At 42.4% G+C, this 20,737-nt stretch overlaps 1 protein-coding gene across 1 annotated transcript in view; it reads left to right on the forward strand.

The window, feature by feature from the left end:
- samd4a (sterile alpha motif domain containing 4A) overlaps window positions 1–16,158 on the forward strand; it is a 71,901-nt gene extending 55,743 nt beyond the window's left edge. The window contains exons 10-13 of the mRNA XM_030048357.1: window positions 1,869–2,073; window positions 3,798–3,924; window positions 6,790–6,873; window positions 10,323–16,158. Coding sequence (XP_029904217.1) covers window positions 1,869–2,073; window positions 3,798–3,924; window positions 6,790–6,873; window positions 10,323–10,351 — 445 coding nt within the window. The 3' untranslated portion in view covers window positions 10,352–16,158. The remainder of the gene's footprint in view (window positions 1–1,868; window positions 2,074–3,797; window positions 3,925–6,789; window positions 6,874–10,322) is intronic.
- Window positions 16,159–20,737: the final 4,579 nt, after the last annotated feature.

A 20,737-nucleotide genomic window follows, 5' to 3' on the forward strand; every position in this document is an offset into this window, starting at 1 on the left:
AAATTTTGGTATTGGCTTAGTACCTAAATATTTAAAAAGAATATTTGGGTACTATGGCAAAAATCTTAAGTAGTAAGAATCTTAGTTGGACATCCTCCCTGAATTTTGGTGGTATCATAACCTTTCCCTCTAGTGCCACTCTTAGGCCAAACAGTTGACTCGATATGATATATCTCTAAATGTTATAGACGGAATGTACTCATGCTTCCCAATGAATGAAGCCTGTCAGTTTTGGTGTTACCATGACATGTCCTCTAGCACTCTCCCCTTTTCAATATCAGGTGTGTTTGATATTCCTGATACTGATACGTTTTTACAGTTAGTGTCCAGTAAACATTCAATTTATCGTGCTCCTTCCTGGTCTTTATATTCAGCTCTTCTTTTTTTAATTCCATAAAAAGCTGCTTGGTTAACATAGTATTTACTAGCAGGATCAGGACTGCTGCACTTAATACAGAAATCATAAACCAAACTAGACTTTATAAAGTTTCTGAAGAAACTTTGATGTGCTTGCCTTGCCAGCGCCTAGACATGTGTAAACCGCCAGCCCTATGCTGTTTGTGGGCTGTGTAGTGTTGTGGCTCTTGCCCAGGCGGGGAGTTGAACCCTGGTCTCCTGCATGGCAGGCAGAGACACTATCCACTGTGCTACTGGGGCTTGTGTGGGCGGAGCCAGAAATGAGGCTCTATGAAGCACACAGCATGAGTGATAGTGCTGCTTCTGTGAAAAATCACCTAAAAGTAGTGGTCAAACAAATGCTTCTTTGTCAATGATAGTAAGTCCGAGCAGAAAATAAAATGTACCATGAGAAAGGCAAGGCTTTGGGCTTTCAAACTGTGTCAAAATTATTTTCCAACTCCCAAAAATGCCCACCTTAGAGCGAGTTGGAAAAGTGTGTCTTTCTGCTTCTCTCCCGAGACTTTGCATTTCAGATATAATGGGAGTCTATGGGGGAGAGAGCTGGCACTCCTGCCTCGTTAAGTGTCACAGTGTAAAAAGTTGAAGCTACTTTGCTTTTGTATTTACATTTTTCAAAGCACAACTATTTTTCCTACAATTTGATCCCAAATTTATGCATGTGCAGTGAAAAGTGTGGCCAGCAGAGCAAGTTTAAGACAAAAGTTTTAGGCGAATTTTCAGGGCTGCTCCACTCTAGCCCTCAGGAATGCCACTCTAGCTCACGCAATACACACTCATTCAAAAGTCAGAGGCGGCTCAAAAATAACTCCAAACTTAAACTGTGTTTTATGGCAAACTAAAGCAGACATGAAAAATTGAAGATGACACACATAAAGTTGAACATCTGCTGAGTCATTTAAGCTTTGAATGGAGTCTGTGGGCCAAAGAATGAGGGAGCTGTGAGGCTTTGAAAATGCATGAGTGTCTGCCGATTTCCCATTATTTTTCAATGAGGGCAAAATCGCGATTTTAAAATTGAATTATGAGAAATCGCATAGTCTGATCAGTTTGAAAATTGACACACCGCTTCTTCTCCACAAGACGCACGTTTTTTGTATTTGGTGCGTGGACGCAGGTTAAAAGCTCTGGGCCCTGGAGCCCTCTGAAGTTTTGGCCATTCATTTCGGATGGCCGAAATTTTCAGGAAAATTGGAATTTTGAGAATTCCGTGAGTTGGATTCCTTATAAAAGTAATAGCACACTTCTCCCAATGGGGCCGCACATTTTCCCAATTCATTGTGGGGGCCTAAAACCAAAGCTGTAGGAGGAGTAGCGCGCCGAAAAAAAGGTGGAATAATAATAATATTAAAAAGATTAAATATGCAAGATTTTAAGATGTGTTGCCTTTTCAAGGCAAGCACATAACTAGGATTTTCCTGTATCTTACCCGTTGTCTCATCCTGGTCCAGCCGAGGCTTTGGTCAGTCTAACTCCCTCCCTACCGCTGGCTGTGTGGGGGGCAGCGTGTCGGCCAGGAGGGGCCTTCGTCAGTTCCAGATGCCTTCCAGGAGCCTGCCGGGCGCCAGACTGGGGCTCCTGGGTAGCGGAGGGCTGCTGGGACCTACATCTCGCAGCTCCAGCAGCACACCCACGGGCCTGAAACAAGGGAGACAGGTGGGTCAGACTACAAGGGAGAGACAAGGGAGTCAAGCCAGCAGGGAAACAAGGGATTCAGTACTAAATTTGCCTGTTTCTGAAACTGTTTTAAGGTATATGTAATGCTATTGAACCCCTGATACAACTCTACACAGAATGGTCATCCTGTCGAGATTTTGAATAGGCTGAGAGTTGATTTGTCTTTACCTGTTGAAACATTTTTTATATTATGTAGCAAGTTGTTACTTGCTCCACCTGGCCTATTTAGAAGGTCAAAGAGAGCACATAGGAATGAATGGCTCAGGAATATTTCCTAAAGAACTTTTGGATTAAGGATCTTGAATGTAGAAATCCTCTCATGGTGTTATCATTTGTGTATTTAGTGATTGGAATAGGGAACACAGTATTGTTCGTGACCAGAACACTGTGAATTTTTTAGTAATACATTCCAGGATGTTTACAGTAACCTGGGCAGCTGAATTCCTTCTTCAGCACGTATTCTCCTGAAATAGGCCTTTTTTTCGTCACATAGTGAAAAAATATGGGGTGAGGAAGCAGCGTAGTGGTGTTTGGTGGATGAAGTGAGGTGGATGGAACTCATATGCAGGTCACCCCACATACCAGAGGTCCTGCGTCAGTGCCGAGCACCGAAACAGGAGGAGTTGTGGAGCTGTTTCTGGCCCAACCTGGCCCACTTTGCTCTAGCCCAGCCCAGTTTATTGGGAACCCCTCACTCTCTCTCCCTCTCTCTCTCTCTTCATCTCTCTCTTGCTCTCATCCTTTACAATGGGAGGAAATACCTAAGTTCCTCTTCACCCTAGACCTCCCTGTGTGGGACTACAGTATGAATGTGGGGAGGGAGGGAGGGAGGGAGGGAGAGAGATGGAGGATGGAAGGGAAATGTGTGAGTCATAGTTTGGGAGAGGTAGCTGTGGTGTTGGAGGAGGGGCAATGGAGAAAGAAAGAGAGAGAGAGGGAGAGAGAGAGCGCGAGCTAGTCAGAGGCAGTGAGAACAGTGCACAGGCATTTCCTGTTTTTCCCTGGCCCTCAGCACTGGAGGGCCGCAAGAAGGGGAGAGAGAGAGGGAGAGACAGGGAGAAAGAGAGAGAGAGAGAGAGAGGGGGAGACAGAGAGAGATGAGGGGTGGGGAATGTGTTTGTGTTGAGAGGGGGTGTGTGCTACAAATTCCCACCAGTTTTTTATTAGAGACTAAAATGGCCTTGCCATTCAAACAAAATAGTTTATCAGGAGAATTAGTGCGATTTATGCACAATTCCAGCTATAAATTTAACATACCATCTTTGAAAAGGAGAAAGGATAAGGTTTTGTTGACTTCAGCAAGTTTGTGTTTTCAGCCCTGGGAGTTTGGTATACAGATAGGCCTTGGGCCAGGGAACAATTGATTAGATTTGGAATTCCTGCCATTAGACAATCGTAATTTTTGCCATAAATATGAAACTAACAGAGATAGAGACTTGCTTTTTTGTGTTTATTATCCTGTTTCCGCTGTTAAATATTCCTGGTCATCTGTTTGGAGTCAGTCAGAAATAGATTCCTGGGGGAGTTAAGGTGGCTCAGCAGGCTAAGACACATGTACCCACAGCAATCACATCCTTTCCCCCCATCCTCACCAACACTGTTGTCTGTATGCCAACCAATAAATAAGACACACTGCATGCGTTTTGGGCCTGTGGTTGCCTAGTGTGCCTACTGTAAGTCATCCTGTGCTTGTTTCTCCTCAGGGCCTGTGGTTCGCCAACCCCGGGGGCAGCAATAGCATGCCCAGCCGGACACACAGCTCTGTGCAGCGGACTCGCTCACTGCCGGTTCACACCACACCACACACTATGGTTATGTTCCAGCAAGCTGGTAAGAAACTCCTAGAGACACACACACACACACACACACACACGCACGCACAAATAACAAAATTAATTTTGCATTATAAAATGCTAAAAATGCATTGCCAGTGATGGAGGAGTTTATGACAACTGCAATCAATTTTTCAGTTTTTCCTTACACATTTATAGCCCTATGGCCTTATTTCATTAATCTGGCTTTCAAGGGTGAGTTTTTGTGTTTAATGTCTAAATATTGTTTAAGAGGCTTTGAAAAATGGCAGCAGAAATAAATAGGAAACTGTGAAGATATTGAGTACTACATAAAATTTTGGCAGTCGGAAACTTCTGTACAATATTTTGAAGTAGTTGTTTGGCTTCAAAAACCTTTATCATGTGAACCCTTATGATGTACAGAGGACAGGACAGTGTAGCGTGTACTGGTTTCATTAATTCTCTTTTTGTGCACTTTTAGTGTAATGTCAAAGGCAGTATGTGCATTCATGGCGCTGTAATGTGGTTTGGATGAAAGTTTTAACCAAATGGTATATGACAAATGTGCTGTGGGGGAAAGAAATACGCATGTTTATTTTTTGTGTTAAACCTCAGGAGGAAACTTAGAGAGATCAGAACACAGACTTGTCTCTCATCACTTTCTACCTATTTCATCAGTACTTAGAGAGGCACAAAACCTATTTTAACACAGCAACTTGCCCTAAAAGCCCTCCACTCATGGCCAGTGCTCAGACAGGCCTTGGCCATGGCAGCCATCAGTACTGGGTGGAGGGGCCAGCAGCAGCCGCTCAACCCCTGCTGACTGGACTTTGTTCTGCAGGCACACTGGACAGTAATAGGACAAGCAGGAACTTCCTCCCCACTGTCACACACAAGCACATAAGCACACACACAAACCAAATCTGTGCTCCTTTCAGAATGCAGAGGGAAAATGGATGAAAAAGGAGAAGCAAGGAGGAGGGTGGTTAGACGAGGAAAGTGGGGAATGTATGTGTGAGAGGAAGAGGGGAAAGGGGTGGGGGGAGGTCAGAGGACTTTTACAATGAGGCTCTTTGTGTAGGGTTGATGGGGCACCCTGGCACACTTCCCCCCCCATCTCTCTCTCTCTCTCTCTCTCTCTCTCTCTCTCTCTCTCTCTCTCTCTCTCTCTCTCTCTCCCTCTCCCTCCTCCTCTTTCTTTGACAACTCTGCAGAGTCATGCACACATAGCATTCACCCTGAGGCTGGCTGGAGTTGGACCTAGGCCAGAATATGTGATTGGAAAGGCCAGAGATCCCCCCCATATCCTTGTCTGTCTCTCTCTGTCTGTCTCTCTCTCTCTCTCTCTGCCAGTGGACAGATGAAGGGACTTATTAAGCTAGACGCAGCAGAGAAGATGAGGGGAGGACGAGACAAGTGTTTTTTTTTTGGTGTGTGTGTGTGTGTGTGTGTGCACACGCGTGCACGTTTCCTCTGCGTATGTTTGTCTCGTCGTAAGTGTGTGGTGTGGTCGGGGTGTGTGTGTGTGTGTGTAGGGGTGTCAGGATTTGGAGCCTATAAATAGACCAGTGTGGACTGCTGGGCCTAAGTCAGCTCTTCTCTCAGGCCACAAGGGATTTTCACCGCCTGGCCTGTGTTGACGACTCAGCTAAGGACTAAAAGGCTGGAAGGGTTTGCTAGGCTGTGCTGAAGCCCAGATACTCTGGTTCCCGAGCAAAGAAAGAGACTAAGATATGTTTATGTGTCTGAATGGGTGACTATGTTTAATTAGTTGTCTTTAGGATGTTAGGTCTGGAGAAATAATTCAATATACTGATTTACTGTCTGTCAGCAGCATCATATTGTGCTGAAAAGATGTGGAGTTATCATGATACACAAAAATGTTGTTTAAATGTATGATAAAATTGAAATTCAAATATATATATATATATGTATGTATACGTGTGTGTATATATATGTATATATATGTGTGTGTGTGTGTGTGTGTATGTATGTATACACACACACACATATATATATATATATATATATATATAAAATCCATCAGTTGGACTATTTTAAGTGATTTTGTTTAAATAATTTCTGCCATTATATTAATGTTGTCCATCCGTAGTGTCCAGCTGATAGGTGAAATGGAGTGGGAATGACCCACCTTCAGCCCATGTTGCAGCTGATGTGGGGGCTTCAGTCTTGCCCCTCAAAACAAAAGACACCATGACTCTGTTGCTGCTGTGCATTCGCTGTATTGGTGCAACATGTCTCCCGCTGCTAGAGTTAATTGCCAGCGTGGTATAATCTGATTATGTAGACTACACTCTGGTTGAGTGGACGGCATTGTCCCAACGACCGCTCAGGGATTTGTAGCTGATCTGAATCCACTTCTTTTGTCTCCTGCCAACTTCCCTGATGCTGAAAATAAAATGTTCAAGTATTATCGTGTTTCAATTCAATTATAAACAAAAGGACCTGAATAATGAGAGGTTGCAAGGTTGTTAAGGTCATGTAGTTTTTCACAGCTTGACACATTAGTGAGGAACTACTATAATTTTGAGATTTTTTTTGGCAGTTTCTGTTAATGTAGAAGATTGACCATATTCAATAAAACACACATTGATCTGTCCTCATTCATTGGCTGAGCCAGCAGGGAAATTCATCAGGGTGTAACACCAATACATACTGGCTCTCATCATGGGGTATTTATTATGCTCATATATATATATATTTTTTTTTTTTTCTCGTGCAAATTTTAGCAACTGACCCAATTTCCCCTCAGGGATCAATGAAGTATTTCTCATTGTGATTTAATATGAACTGTTTTCATTCTGGTTGTCTGTGCAATATTCTGTGTACAATTTGTCCCTATGCCGTGCTTTAATAACATTAGGATATTGTTGTTGTTTAGATCTTCAGTTACCCGTGACGGAGCCAGACATCAACAATCGCCTTGAGTCTCTGTGTCTGAGCATGACAGAGCACGCCTTGGGAGGTAATACACACACTTAAACTTCTTTAATTTAATCTACAATCATTCCAGAGGTTGAACAAGGTTCAAGGTCATGTAAGGCTGAAAAAAGCCTAATCTTGGCTGGTCTACCTGATTAGTTTCTCCTCAGTCACTCGCACACAGAAGCATGGCCACGCGCACACACACTGTCTCTCACCTAGCCAGCACCCAGGCCATACAAGCTTTCCTAAAGGCTTACTGTTGAATCTGACCAGACAAAAAAAGTCTGCATTGTGATAAAAGCCAGCACAAAAGTGTCTCCACAGTAAAGTCAAGCCAGTCAGTCAAGTTAATGCTAGGTCTTACCAAATGGTTTTAACTCATTGTAAGCCCCACTGGCCATCACAATTCTCAGTCAGATTTTTCCTCATTGTGTTTGATTTGGTTTGTCCATGCTGGCCAAGTCATCCAAACTCACCAAGTCTGCAGTCCTGGCAACAATGGTAGAGACTTCAGCTCAAGGGGAAAGGAAAAGGGATTGAAACAGAAGAAATGTTGCCTTTTAATCCCTTAGGGAAATCTGCAATTTTGTGCATTTCCACCTATTATTATTTACCCATTTAACTGTTTATAATCCCAAGACCCTGAATAACTAATGTTATATTCCATGGGATCATTGTAATGTTTTTAACAATAGAAACTCATGTATTTCATTTATGTAAGTACAGATTCCCATCTCCTCTTGCTGCACTTTCAACTGGTTTCTGTACAACTTTAGAAAAAATTTGAATGACAGAATCGGGTAGTGAGTTCAAGGTGTTCAAAACCTGTTGCTTTGTCTGAATTGCTTTCATTTGGAAAGTTATGAACAGTCTGGTATTTTGACCCCAGCTTTAGTCAAGTCAGTCAGCCAGTGACCTGAGCCGTGCAGATTAAATGTAGCTGCAGAGGGAGGGGTAGCCTGGGCTAAAGTCAGTGCCCCTCCTCTACTCCACCAAGCTCCCAGGCTAAGACAGTGGTTCTCAGTGCTTGACACAGAGCAATGGACAAGTGCTGCTTTGTGTGTGTGTGTGTGTGTGTGTGTGTGTGCGTGCGTGCGCGCGCGCGCGCGCATTGCGGTTAGCTGTAGGGAACATGGAGCAGAGGTGGGTACAGAAGGAATAAGTGTGTTAAACTAAGGAAAGCAAACTTCATTTTAACTAGAGTTCCACCACTCTTTAGTCTGGCCTGCACCCAAATGTCCAGCCAATGCAAGATGTGGCACCTGGACAATCACAGGTTGATCCACTTACTGGAAAAGTTGAGGCTTGTTTACACGTAGCATGTTTGGAGTAGTTCAGTTTAACTACTCCACCAAATAACTGCGCTAAGACTTGAAAATGCAAGTCTCAGGCAAACTTATTAGGACTGAGAATGTAACGTAATAATTATATCTAACCCAGCAACAGGAAACACCCCCAAAAGCTAAGGTTTTATGGGTGTAAAAAGATGAATGTTGACATCTGATAGCCAACAGTTGTTCATGCTTGGAAAGCCTGGCATAACAAAACCAAGAGCAAACCGCAGTCTGGACTGACACTCATATTCAGCTATTCTTTCATGTGTTCCTGGTATGAGTACCAGAGAAGGTCAGTTGCAGCAAAGAGCACAGGGAAATCTGCCATACTCAGCTTAAGTCACAGGGACTAGAATCAGACTTCTTACTCCCACCAACAGATTTTCTAACTTGCTGGGTTACTAGAGCTCTGGCCAGCAAGTTCAATAAGTAACTGTGTCTTCACAAAAGAAAACAGGTGTGTTCCCACCTTTTGGTGTATGGACCTGAAATTCAGGTGAAGGGTAGGTATTAATCAGTGAGGCACCATTACAGATTCACTCACTAATCATCCAAACAGTGTCTGCTGAAGGAAGGAAAACAAGACACAAATAAATGCAACAAGACAACATGAACAGGAAAAAGAAAAAAAAACAAAAAAAAAACGCTGTGGTCTTCCTCTGCGGACAAGACACTTAATTTGCAGAATGAAAGCAGCTTTAATACCTTGTAGTTCACCGAACCCCAGTTAATGGCAAACTCAAGCCCTTTATACTGCCTTCATGTTTTCTTTTTTTTTTTTTTACACTTAACCAATCAAAGCCGCAACATTGCTATCTGAACAATGACACTGTGCTGAGGTCCCATCCTGCCGGCTCTCCCTTTTACACACACGCTACAGACCTGCGATTCGGCTCTGTGACTACCTCCACTGCTGGATTAACACCATAACAACAATGCCTGCAACATTCCCGCCTTGACCAGGCTGTGTAAAATGGGCTGCTGTTCTAGAAAAAAGTGAAATACATCCTGAATGTTAGACTATTTTTCAAATAAAATGTTACCATTCACAGAAAAGCCCCCCAAAAAAAGCATTTGGATAAAGTTTGAACCTGCTCTATTTACGCCCATCACAGTGTCACACAATAATTGTGTCAAATGTATCATGAACTTTGATTCCTCAGTATTCCCACATAGTCTTCACTTTGTAGCAGCAGCTTGCACTGATATTAAACTGCCCTTTAATGTCATGATGGAGGCTTTATTTTTGTCAAATCAGAACCTCCACCTCTGCACGCAGCTTGATAAGATTTTCCTGTCCAGCCACACCAGAGGCAACAGCTGTCAGACTGTTTTTCTCCAAAAGACTATCAGTATTTTGACAGATGTGTTGTTCCCCCACCATGACCGTGTGGCCCTGGGCCCCTCACTGTTCACCAAGTCATAAAAGTTTCAGTCCTAAATCACAGACTGTACATGGCACAGTAAGATCACTACTACAACTTAAAACCAAATAAAATTTTATTTATGTAGCATTTTCATACAACAGTTTAACTCAAAATTATTTTACAGTCACTGTTAACAGTAGTTATAGTAATAAGTATAACAGTATAATAGTAAGCCAGGAGTAGCATTTAGAAAGTGTAAAACCTACTTTTACTTTTTACATTTTTTAAATGCCTTTAGTGCATTAAAGCTAAATGTTCCGTGTCCAGAGAAGCATAAAGGCCACCACTCAGTGATCTGAGACATCTGCTCATGGCAAATGTATCAGAGAGGTAAGCTGGTGCCAGATTGTTGTTCACCATTAAACAGACTGAGATTTTAGAATTGATATGGTTGACTGATGTGATGTGATAGTCTATTTTGTTTACCTTGGATTAAAGGTTTGCTGCTGCATTTTTAATGAGCTGAAGGCAACCAATAGTTCCTCCAGGAAGCCCTGAGAAAACTACACGGTACAAATCAGTGCTAATGAGCACCTGGCAGACTAACTGTGACCTCGTCCCTGTTTACTGTGACAAATAAAAAAGCAGTGTTTCAGTCTGAGATTGATCTTCATCAGAATCTTGGGCTTCATTTCCACACAGTGGTTACGCTGTATAGATGGTTGTTGACTGAGTTTTTCATCACATTGAACTCTAATGTGTTTGCTTCTCCCGATGTTCCTCTTCAGATGGCGCTGACCGCACATCAACGATATGAAATGAGGACCTGAGGGAGAGCAGCAAGACAAAGCAGGTGCATGAGGCTCTCTCACGATAAGTCACCTCGAGGTCACCAACCCTCCCGTCCCCTCACCCTGTAGCCAATGGTAGAGCTCAACCAAGGGACTGGGCGGGTTCCAAGTAACACAAGAGAGCCGATCGGCAAACGGCTAACACAAGCTATCACACCGGCACTTTCCATCGCGTTGGAAAAAACACATCTCCTGCTATCCCAGCATGCTCACAGTCATCTGGGTCTGGGTGAGGAGAGAGGAAAGCATTGAAAATGGCCTGGGCAGTGTGTGAAGAGCGCCCCCCGGGAGGCCAATAGAAGTACTCCAGTCCAGTCAGCCTCAGCAGAATGGAGAAGCTGGGCTGTGGATCAGGGCCCAGTGAGACTGAGGCGAGACAGTTAAGCCCTTTCCCTCTCCAACCTTCTGGTCCCAGCACAGCGACCACAGCTCCCAGCACTGTCACAGCAGGTGGCATTTTTCAAAACCATAACAGTACCTCAGACCCAAAACAGACAAGACAAGCAAAGCAAAGGATGCAGAAAGAAGTTTGGGATTTCGTTGACTGTTTGAGTGAGAACTGAGTGTCCGGTGAGGATACTCGCAGAGCTTGGGAAAGCCTCTTGCTGAGTATTGGGTGGCAAAAATCATTTATCTGTATTGTATGTATTTATTGTTTACATAATGATGCTACTTTGAAAGGGTACAGACACATGTATTAACTTCAGGTATGAATGTTGTGATTTTTCTGTAAAGCCTTGGCATTTTACCATAGTAGCTTTACATCCCATGAGTAGCCATCATGCTAGTTTACAACCAGTGTGCTTATTCTTTATTTTGCTCGCCAACAGCCAAGCTGTGTTGGCCTGCAACTTTACTGAGAGAGAGGGGAAGGAGGAACAGCAAATGTTGTAAAGAATGATTAGAGAGAGTGATGTGGAGAAAGGAGAAAGACATGGAAAGTGGAAAGAAAAGAATTAAGCGAAGAGAAGTGATACTGGAAAGGGAAGCGGATGTTTAAAAAAGAATGAAGTCAGAGGCAGGACCTTTGATTGGTCGAAGATGGTAGTGAAAGATGGTGTCAAGTCCAGTCATGTTGTGAGCCTATTCAAGTGAGCGTGTGCCGGAGGAAGTGAATTTGGTCAATTACATATTGTTTCTATATAGCATGTATGTACTCTTTGAATTTATAGCCTTTGTAGGCACTATACATTGAAAATGTAGGCTTTTATATGTTTAAATGGGAGATCAGTACACCTTTATTGTCTGGGGATCTGTCTGCATGTTCAGATGATGGGTGTAGTTATTTTTCAAAAGCAGGGTGATATGCTTAAACTGCATGTTACAACTAAATATCTTCACTCAAAAATTTGAGTGAGAATAGAAGATCAAACACAAATAAGAGGAAGGTGATGTGGTTGTCTCAAGCCATGTTGCTGAGAGGGTTGCAACATGGGAGATATTGTCAATCCATGAAGGGTTGTGTTCCCAGAGATTGTCTCATTAGTGCTTACCTCCACCTGCTGGCCAAACGCAGTCTAGGCTGGACAGAAACTGAAGTCCATAGACACACAGGCACTCTGCAGATGCCTCCAGACAGGAAACAAGGATTATTACCTGGAGAAAAGGTAAATGATGGCCAGCATTTTGGGCAAAATCAATGCTAGAGGAATAAGTACTGGCTGCAATAATTGCCTGAAAGATTGCCTGTGTAAGATGGCTCTCTGAACAGTTAGTTCTGTCAAAGTAGGCCTACATTGAATTTGTTTTTTGTACTTCTGAATTTCATGTTTATTCTTTGTCTTAATATTTATCCGCAGTTTATTGTGTCTGGATAACAGACTTCATAAGATTAGGTTTATGTTGAAATAAGCTGGTTAGTAAAATCTCCTCTGTGTCCCTTTCAAGCCTCACATCACTGAACATGTCCCTTGTGCTCCCTGCATAGGCGAGCTCCTCACTCTGGTGGCCTGAGAGGTTTCACAGTGTCCACGTTGGCACCTTTCAGATCAACGTAGACCAGTTTGAAATGTGATGATGGAGGTGATCAGTTGTTACAGTTTAGATGTTTTTTTTATTATTAGTTTCTTGTAATTCTTGAGTACTTCCTTTGTATTCTGCACTTGCATGTGCTGTGATACACTAAAATGTTTGAATGGCCATCCAAACTCAGCTCTGATGACACTTTGTGCAATAGAGTTGGATCAATCTGAGAAGAGAGGAGATGACTGTAGGGAAGGGTGTTGGCCAAAGCAGAGTCTCAGTTTGAGAAGACAGAGTGATAATGTTTTGAAACTACAACAAATCCTGCAGGAGAGGGGAAATGGCCCAGTCACTACTTGTTGAACTAAAAAGGATCCCTCTATGTCCAAACGTGGATGTTTGGGTTTAACACAGCAGATGCAAACGTTTGCCTACACTCGCAATGGCTAAATATGCAGATAGAAATCTCTTTTGGTTGGGGCTGAACAGTCTCACCCAGTTAACATGGAGCCCTCTGACTGGGATATCTGGGGCCCAGGCTGCCATTTTGCTCCATTTAAAATGGGAAGTTGGTTCAGTGTCCTCTCAGATCCACTGAGAGCCGCTCCAGTGATAGTATCCATAGGATAGGATCCATGCCTCTCTTTAGCAACACACACACATACACACACACAGCACCACACTAAAGGCAGTGTCTGTGTGTCAGTGTCATTTACCACACTGTATTTTGATTGTTTTTGCTGCTCTTTTAGCCATTGTGAATCCATGGTGTGCATAGAAAAGGAGATTACACCAAACCTTGAATTTGGCATGGATCCATTTAGATCCTGAATGGGAAATTACTTTTACAGCTTCAATACAGCACGTGGTGGTGGTGGTGGTGTTGTTTTCTTGGATGCTCCTTGTTGAAAGGAAGCATTAGGATCTCATTATATTCAGTCTTTCAGTGTCACTGCCATATGAATCAATACTAAAAGTAGATGCAAACAATTATTTATTCTTTTTTTCCATACCTGTTGCAGAGGTGATTCTTGTACTCATTTAGATGTATTATTATTTAAAGTACCATATGTATTAACATGTTATGGCTGGTGACCATACGTACATCTCAAATATTAACATAGTTATTTTGACTTTTTATTTTTCTTTTTTTGGATCTATTATCATGTCTGTATCTATTAGTGTCATGTTGAGATTTGTGAAGTTTTGGTATTGGTAGCCACCCGTGTGGCATGCAGCCGTGCCCCTGAAGATAGGAGCCAATCTGGGGGTGTTTGATCATAAAGTTCATGTAGAACGAGCCACCAGCAAGGTGTGTGTGTGTGTGTGTGTGTGTGTGTATGTGTATGTGTGTGTGTGTATGTGTGTATGTGTGCGTGTGTGTGTGCATGTGTGTGTGTGCGCACGTGCACTTGTGCTTGCGTGCGTGTGTGCGGGGAGAGAGGATGTAACCCTTGGTGTGACAGAAATGAAACTGGTTAAGTCCATTCTGGGACTTGCAGTACTTCTGAATCAACTTACTGACAGGCAGTTGCGCCCAGACACCGACGTGAGGTCAGTCAGGATTTGTGAATGAACTCTGAACCCGGATCAGTAACTTTATGTTTATGAGTGGGAGGGGCTTATGGGCGTCCAACAGGGTTGGGTAGGTCACTTTAAACCTTTCTGTCATTATAGTTATACTCTCCAAATTATAACCAGGAATGTAATGCAAGGGATTACCCAAACTCAGTAATGTAGTGTCATTACTTTCAGTTACTTCAAGATTACTGTGCCATATGTGCGGCATAACTTTACAGTTAAAGAGTGTAAACTTACAAAGTTTAGGAAAGTAATTTCAGGTTTGCATAAAAACAAAATTGCTACTGTGCTGCATTTTATAAACATGGAGAACATTATCCTCTCACTTTGTTGCCTAGTACTCACAGATGTAATCCTCATTTGTCACAACTCTGTGAAGACATCATTTTTTTTAGGTATGTAATGAAATAATTTTTGTATTTATAATATATGAGTGTTATGAGTATTGAGTGTCCCGTTACTACCCAACCCTGTTTTTTCCAAAAGCATTTCCAGGCCAAAGGTAGAGGAGCATCAGAGCGTCAATTTTAGTTTGACCTGATCACAGAAATCGTCTGTGGTGGGAAGCTGGAGGGTTACAGTCACATGTGGCTGCTAGCAGGGAGTTTGGATCACTACTCATCTCTTCAAACCAAATGCTTTATTTTTATTTTTCAATGTGCATATCAACTCTGTGTGCATCCTGGGAGTGCTTTTAACACCGTACAGTACAGTATTAACAGTTAGATAACGCCTTGATATTCCAAATACAATATTTAATGTACCTTAAATCAATACATATATGCTGTTTTTTTTTTATCATTCTTTTGTTTTTGTCATAGATTCCACAGTTTAGTCAGTTTATGTCAATATGGGATGCCAAGATGTTTTGTAAATTCGACAGCATCCACTCTGTAAAGGTTTTACCGCTTGACTGTGCTCCTTATTTTGTTTAGTTTTATTTTGTTATCAAAGAGCCGATGTCCTGTATTGACTGCAGGCTTACGTATATATTTGACAAAAGAATATTGTATGTTTAATAATAAAAAACACACAAAAAGGACAAAAAATGCAAGAAAATGCTGAAAAAAGAAAAGGAGAAAATTGAAGAAGTGTAATTTATATTTTAGAAATGCATGCACAAGGCTGGGAAAGTCATATTTAGAATAACAAATGGCAGTGCCTTTTTTGTACTCAAAACATTTACCCCACATGTAAATGGTTTTATATGGATTTTAAAATCTATAATATTACAGAAACCAGCTTCAGCTGTGGTGGGCTACATTCACACTGCAGGTCTTTTTGTCCCACCTATGTGGCAGACATTCGATGTTTTACGTGCAGTTTGAACAGAAAGACACACACAAAAAAAAAAATCTTAATTTTTATGCCCAATTGGTACAAGGGTGACAAATGTTTTCCTAAACCTCAAAATCAAAATTGTGCATTTGACCAAAAAACATGGAGGACGACGACTCAAGCAGCCTCAATTCAAAACAAAATGAATAAAACACAATCGACGTGGGTTCTGATCCCCTGCAAGAGAGACGAAGAGGCCCCACAACAACACTTGACTGCCGTGTCAATGAAAACAAAGCAACAGCCGACACGTGCACCATGAATGATGAATTCCCCCCTGTGGGCCAGCCACTAACTATTAATATCACCTTATTTTAAGATATTGGTTGGTCTCTCTTGGCCAAATCAGTGTAATTTTGAATACAAGAACACAACAGAAAGATGCATCTCAAAATACAAAAAAACAGGTGCATCTCAAAATCAGATCATTGGTGTCTGAGCCGTCACTCCCTGAACTTCCAAAAACATTATTCAAGATCAAGATCTTCTGAATGTCAGACTGATGGACCCACGGGCCGAACCAAAGTCAGGGAGCGAAAACTGAGACCCTCAAAGCCAAATTCAAGGAGGTGAAAGACAAGCTATCAGATGTGGTTTGTTTTCAAAATAAAGTGAACAGTCTGACTTAAAAAAAAAAAAAAAAAAAGGATCTTCTAATCAAAAATGGGCACCGAGGCCTGTGGTGTGAATGTAGCCTCTGATGGTGTTGGTGGTGAACTCAACCAATCCACTGCCAGGAGCCGTGACGAGATCCTGGTGAGAACTGGTCAAGTCGATCTGTTTTCGGCTGGCGCTGTCTGATGCCCGCCTGTGTTTCTGTACTCTGTAGGTACTCCTCAGTGCTGATATGAAGTTATGAATTATTCTGGTCTGTACAAAAAAAAAAAAAAAATATGTGGGTGACTGAGTGTGCGTGTCTGTGTGTGAGAGAGACTGAAAGCGTGTGTGTGCATACCTTAATGTATTTTTCACTGTCTTGCTGTAATTTTGTCCCAACGTACCAGAATGCTGTGACTTGGCATGCCTGTTATCCATAAAAGGTTGTAACTCCTTCAGCGTGTGTGTTGTGTGTGTTCCAGTGCTCCACTGGGTTCATGTCAGCCTTGAAAATCCTTGGGAGTTTGGGGCATTTTGCAGGGGTGGAGGTGGGGGGGCGAGGCCTTGAATGTTTTTGAAAATAAAAGATTGGCCTTTACCAGAATCCATCAATATGCCCACTTCTCTCAGTCCAAGGAAAACCCTGAGGTGGAAGTTTATTTTGAAGGATTACTGCGCCAATTTTCAGCCTCGTCTCTGTGCACTTGTCATAGCATGACACGCAGCATTTCACTCGTTAATTCCTGCACCAGGCTCTTGGATGCATCTTCAGGTGTAAGATGGCAAGGCAAACTGGCTTCATTTATATATCTGGCACATTTCATACACCGAGGCATTTCAAAGTGATATACAGAATAACAAAAAACTACAATAAAATGAAAGTACAACCCCTAGTCAATCCCAAAATTTCCAACTTCACATATTGTGGACCCGTTTGTTTTGTTTTCCTGCACAGTTCTGGCATACATTAGACCCTAATATCCATGACGTGAAGGTTGAAGTCTTCATATCTGAACATAACCGTGTTAACCAGTGAGTTCCAGTGGAGCACCAGTGATCTCAGTGAGATCACATTTTAGGAAGCTCAGTTCTTCCTAATTAGACACGTCATCGTCAGTTTTCAATCACTCATCACATTCAGCTCATGCAGTTATCCACATGGGCTCAAGAAGCTGCAGAATGAGTCTAATAATAATGAGTCAGGACGCCATATGGCCCACCCTTATAACGTCTGCCCTCTTTCAGTGTTTATGGGGAGGAAGTATGCTCAGACTTAACTGAAACTGAGGGGGTTTAGGGATAAAGGCCCTGGTGCCGGATGTTTTCCTGAAGAGCCACTGGAGAATCTGCTTGCTGTGTCCTGCTGATATGATTGTTGTGATTAGAACCACAGGCAGCGCTATTATGAGGCTGAGGAAAGCTTACCTCCACCAAAATTATCATTAAGAAAAATTAACCTTCTCCAAAATGTCAGAATTTTTGTCAGTAATTATTGGAAAACATTACAACTTGCAATTTCGGCAAGTTCACAGCAATGTTTCACAACGAGACGAACTGAAACTTGTAAAAGAATCTGCAATGAATTGAACACTTGCATGCACTGTACGGTTTTATAAATCCCAGTTTTGATCAGGGATTTTGAATTAACCTTTCGGCATCCTGGAATAATGCACAAAAAAATAATACTGACGAGACAAAAAAAGATCAGCTGAGTTGTGCTGGAAATGATGTAAATCTGATTTTACCATTCATTGAAGTAACTAACTGATGTTTAATAGTTTGAGGTTCATGTTAATGATGTCGGTTATAGCACAGCTTTATGTTTTATACTACTTTTATAACATCCAGGAAAAAGGGAATATCTGGATGAAGTAACAGGAAATATCCACACTCAAAAAGTTAGTTATTCATGACATTTCATCAGTTATTTTAGTTGCATAAAGTGGTGATTTAGTTGCAGTTGTTGATGACCCCGCCCACCAAACCGCCTGATGACTCTCCTACTGATATCCGGTCACAACGCAGCACAATCCAGATGAGAACACATGCTAATGCAAAGTGTAAATAAAAGTGTTCATGTCAGAGATCACACTTGAATTCAAGGTGTAAACAGGCTCAGTGCCGAAGCGGCCGGTGAAATGATGCTCTCTACGGCTGAGGATGATGCCAGATGATCTGTTAGCAGGGCCTAGCTTCCAAAATAGCAAACTTCCCCTTTAAATTTAGAAGAAAAAAAAAAAGATTGACTGACATGGTCATCCTTGGGGTAGAATCCTCTAGTCATCTCTTATCTGTTGTGGATTTTAAAAAAAGTTCTCATAAGGTTTCAGGCCTCATGTAAGCCCATCTTATCGATCAGTGATTTTGTGGCTCTCACATTGCACCTTTCCGTCCTGTCAAGAAACACACGGCAGTCGGGAGCGTCGCTGTCACAGAGAAATTTATTGTCCTTTGATTAAAAAGTCTTCGAAATGAGCACAGGACATAAAGTGACAATGGTGGTGAAGCGGCCTAAGAACAGGCCTTCCTTCTCAACAAGGCCACAGAAACAATATAGAAGCTGTCTATTCCACTGTACTGCTCATCTTCTCCCCAACTCAGGCACACCCACACCCTCACCCACACACACACACACACACACAAACACACACACAAGACCCCAGTGACCAAATTACACCAGTTAAAACCTCCCAAAAATCAGTCTGGAAGCATTAAAACACAGTAAAATGCAAAAATATACTACATGTGAGCAAACATATGAATAGCTACTAATCGACACACACACACAACAGGTTTTCTCCATACAGTTCATGTTCTGTGAGGAGCAAGTGAGAACCATGTAGAGAGCCGACACACACACACACACACAGAGAGAGAGAGAGAGAGAGAGAGAGAGAGAGAGATATCACACATATTAATTGCCAACTCCTTGAAAAATCTCTCTAAAATCAACATTTCAGGCTTTTTCAGACGCAGCCATGAATAAATGAAGCTCTGGAGACCCCCTGGGGACAGCTGAGAAAATAAAAAAGACCCACGTGCAAATCTGTAGTTTTGGTTTAGAAATCTGTGAGTGTCGACTTTATAATCCTTGCCCTTGAATTACGAATCCATGCACACAGATTTGTAAACTGCCCTCGGGTTTTCAGGATAAATGCTTGGGCATGGAACAGATTTCTAACCCGAGAGTACAGATTTACACACGGCTCTTTTTCATTGATTTTCCTCCTCTGACCTCAGGGAGGCGCTGTATGAAGCTTCTCCTGCAGCAGAGGAAATATGTCGAACCCTCTGCGGTCACTTCCCTCTGAGCTTCCCTGAAACCCTCATTTGGTTTGATTCATCTGAGACAAATTGGCACATAGAGAACAGCGAGGGCAACATCACCTGCTCACATGTTGTTTTTAAAGGAGAACAGCGGTGACACCGAGTTTACTGCCGTCTGCATCTAGTTTACGTTTCCCTGATTCATTTTTTACAGTGTTTGCTGTTATTTCATTACAGTTTTTGAAGGCGCACTATGCAAAATCGCCAAGGGTTGATTCAAGTGAGGACCCTGTACACTCAACTGACTGAGGACGTAGAACAAGCATGTGATCTGTCAGGGAGGCGGGCTGAGGAGGAGAGTCACGCAGACCCTCACAGTACATGCTCACTCAGCATTTGTCAGCGTAAAGGGTGCCTACCAGGAAGCAGAGTGTGACATCACCAAGCACTGATATGAAAACTGCTCTGCACATGATGGTGTAAGAATAAAATAGAAATGGCAGAAAATCGCTTTTCGGAAGGAAGAGAAGTTCCTCTACCCGTGCTGTCTGTGTCGACAGCAGCAGGAAGGACAGAGAGGAGAGCAGACTAGATGACTGGCACAAGCTCAGAAATACACCGCCGTGCTCCTTTAATGTTACACTTGTGGCATTTCTTCTGAAACAGACAGATCAGAGAGGAACGTTACAAGACAAAACGGGTGACGGTGACATGAAATACACAGCTGATGGGGACACTGTGAGCACACTGAATAATTTAAACACTATTCCACAGTGTTCTCCCTATCAGGTTTTTTTTTTTTTCTTGTTTTTAACAAACTAACAGAGCTTCAAGGACTTTCCAGGACACAGATGATATGTGTAGGTGGTATGTAGTGCTGAGTAAAGTGCAGTAGATGGTGGACGCTGACCAACACGGAATGGAAACGAGGACACACGCTGACTGACAACACGCAGAAACACCAGGAGGAACGTCTGAGCTCTGTGCGGCTGAACAGAGCGTGACGCCAGGCTGCTGCCAGAGTGAAACTCCCTGCGCCGGCCCGCTCTCCGCTCGCCCCAACTAACAGCTCCCAGCTTGTCTTGCCATCAGTTTTCAGAATTAAGTTTGAGTCACAAGTAAGTTAATATTTGCAGGAAAATTGTAACTTGTTTGATGCATCTTTTGCAAACGATCGGCAAGTTGCTGATGAGTCTGCACGCCGTCCTCCTGGGGTCATGTGGGAAGAGAAAAGATCCATGTGTAAATCTGTTCTCCGCTAAATTACCCTGTCGTCTGAAGAAAAAAAGTCATTTGAGCGCATGGATTGCAAATCTGAGGGCGCAGTTTAGAAATTTGAGTGCACAGATTCCTAATTTGAGGGCACAGCTCCCTAAACAGAGAGTACAGATTCACACATAGTCCAGTCATTTTATGAAAAATCCTAGGACAAATTGCAAGAGAAAAAAACTCAGCTGATTTTGTATCCTCAGTTTGTTCTGAGTGAGGGAAAAAAAAGTCCCAAGAAATCCCATTGGTGGAAAGTTTTGAAATTCACCTAATTATGACCATATAATACCAAAAAACACTGTTTTTAACACAAAGGGCAAAGGGGTTCAAAATTTTAC

This window comes from Myripristis murdjan, chromosome 3 (genome assembly GCF_902150065.1).
Source record: "Myripristis murdjan chromosome 3, fMyrMur1.1, whole genome shotgun sequence".
Lineage (NCBI taxonomy): Eukaryota > Metazoa > Chordata > Actinopteri > Holocentriformes > Holocentridae > Myripristis > Myripristis murdjan.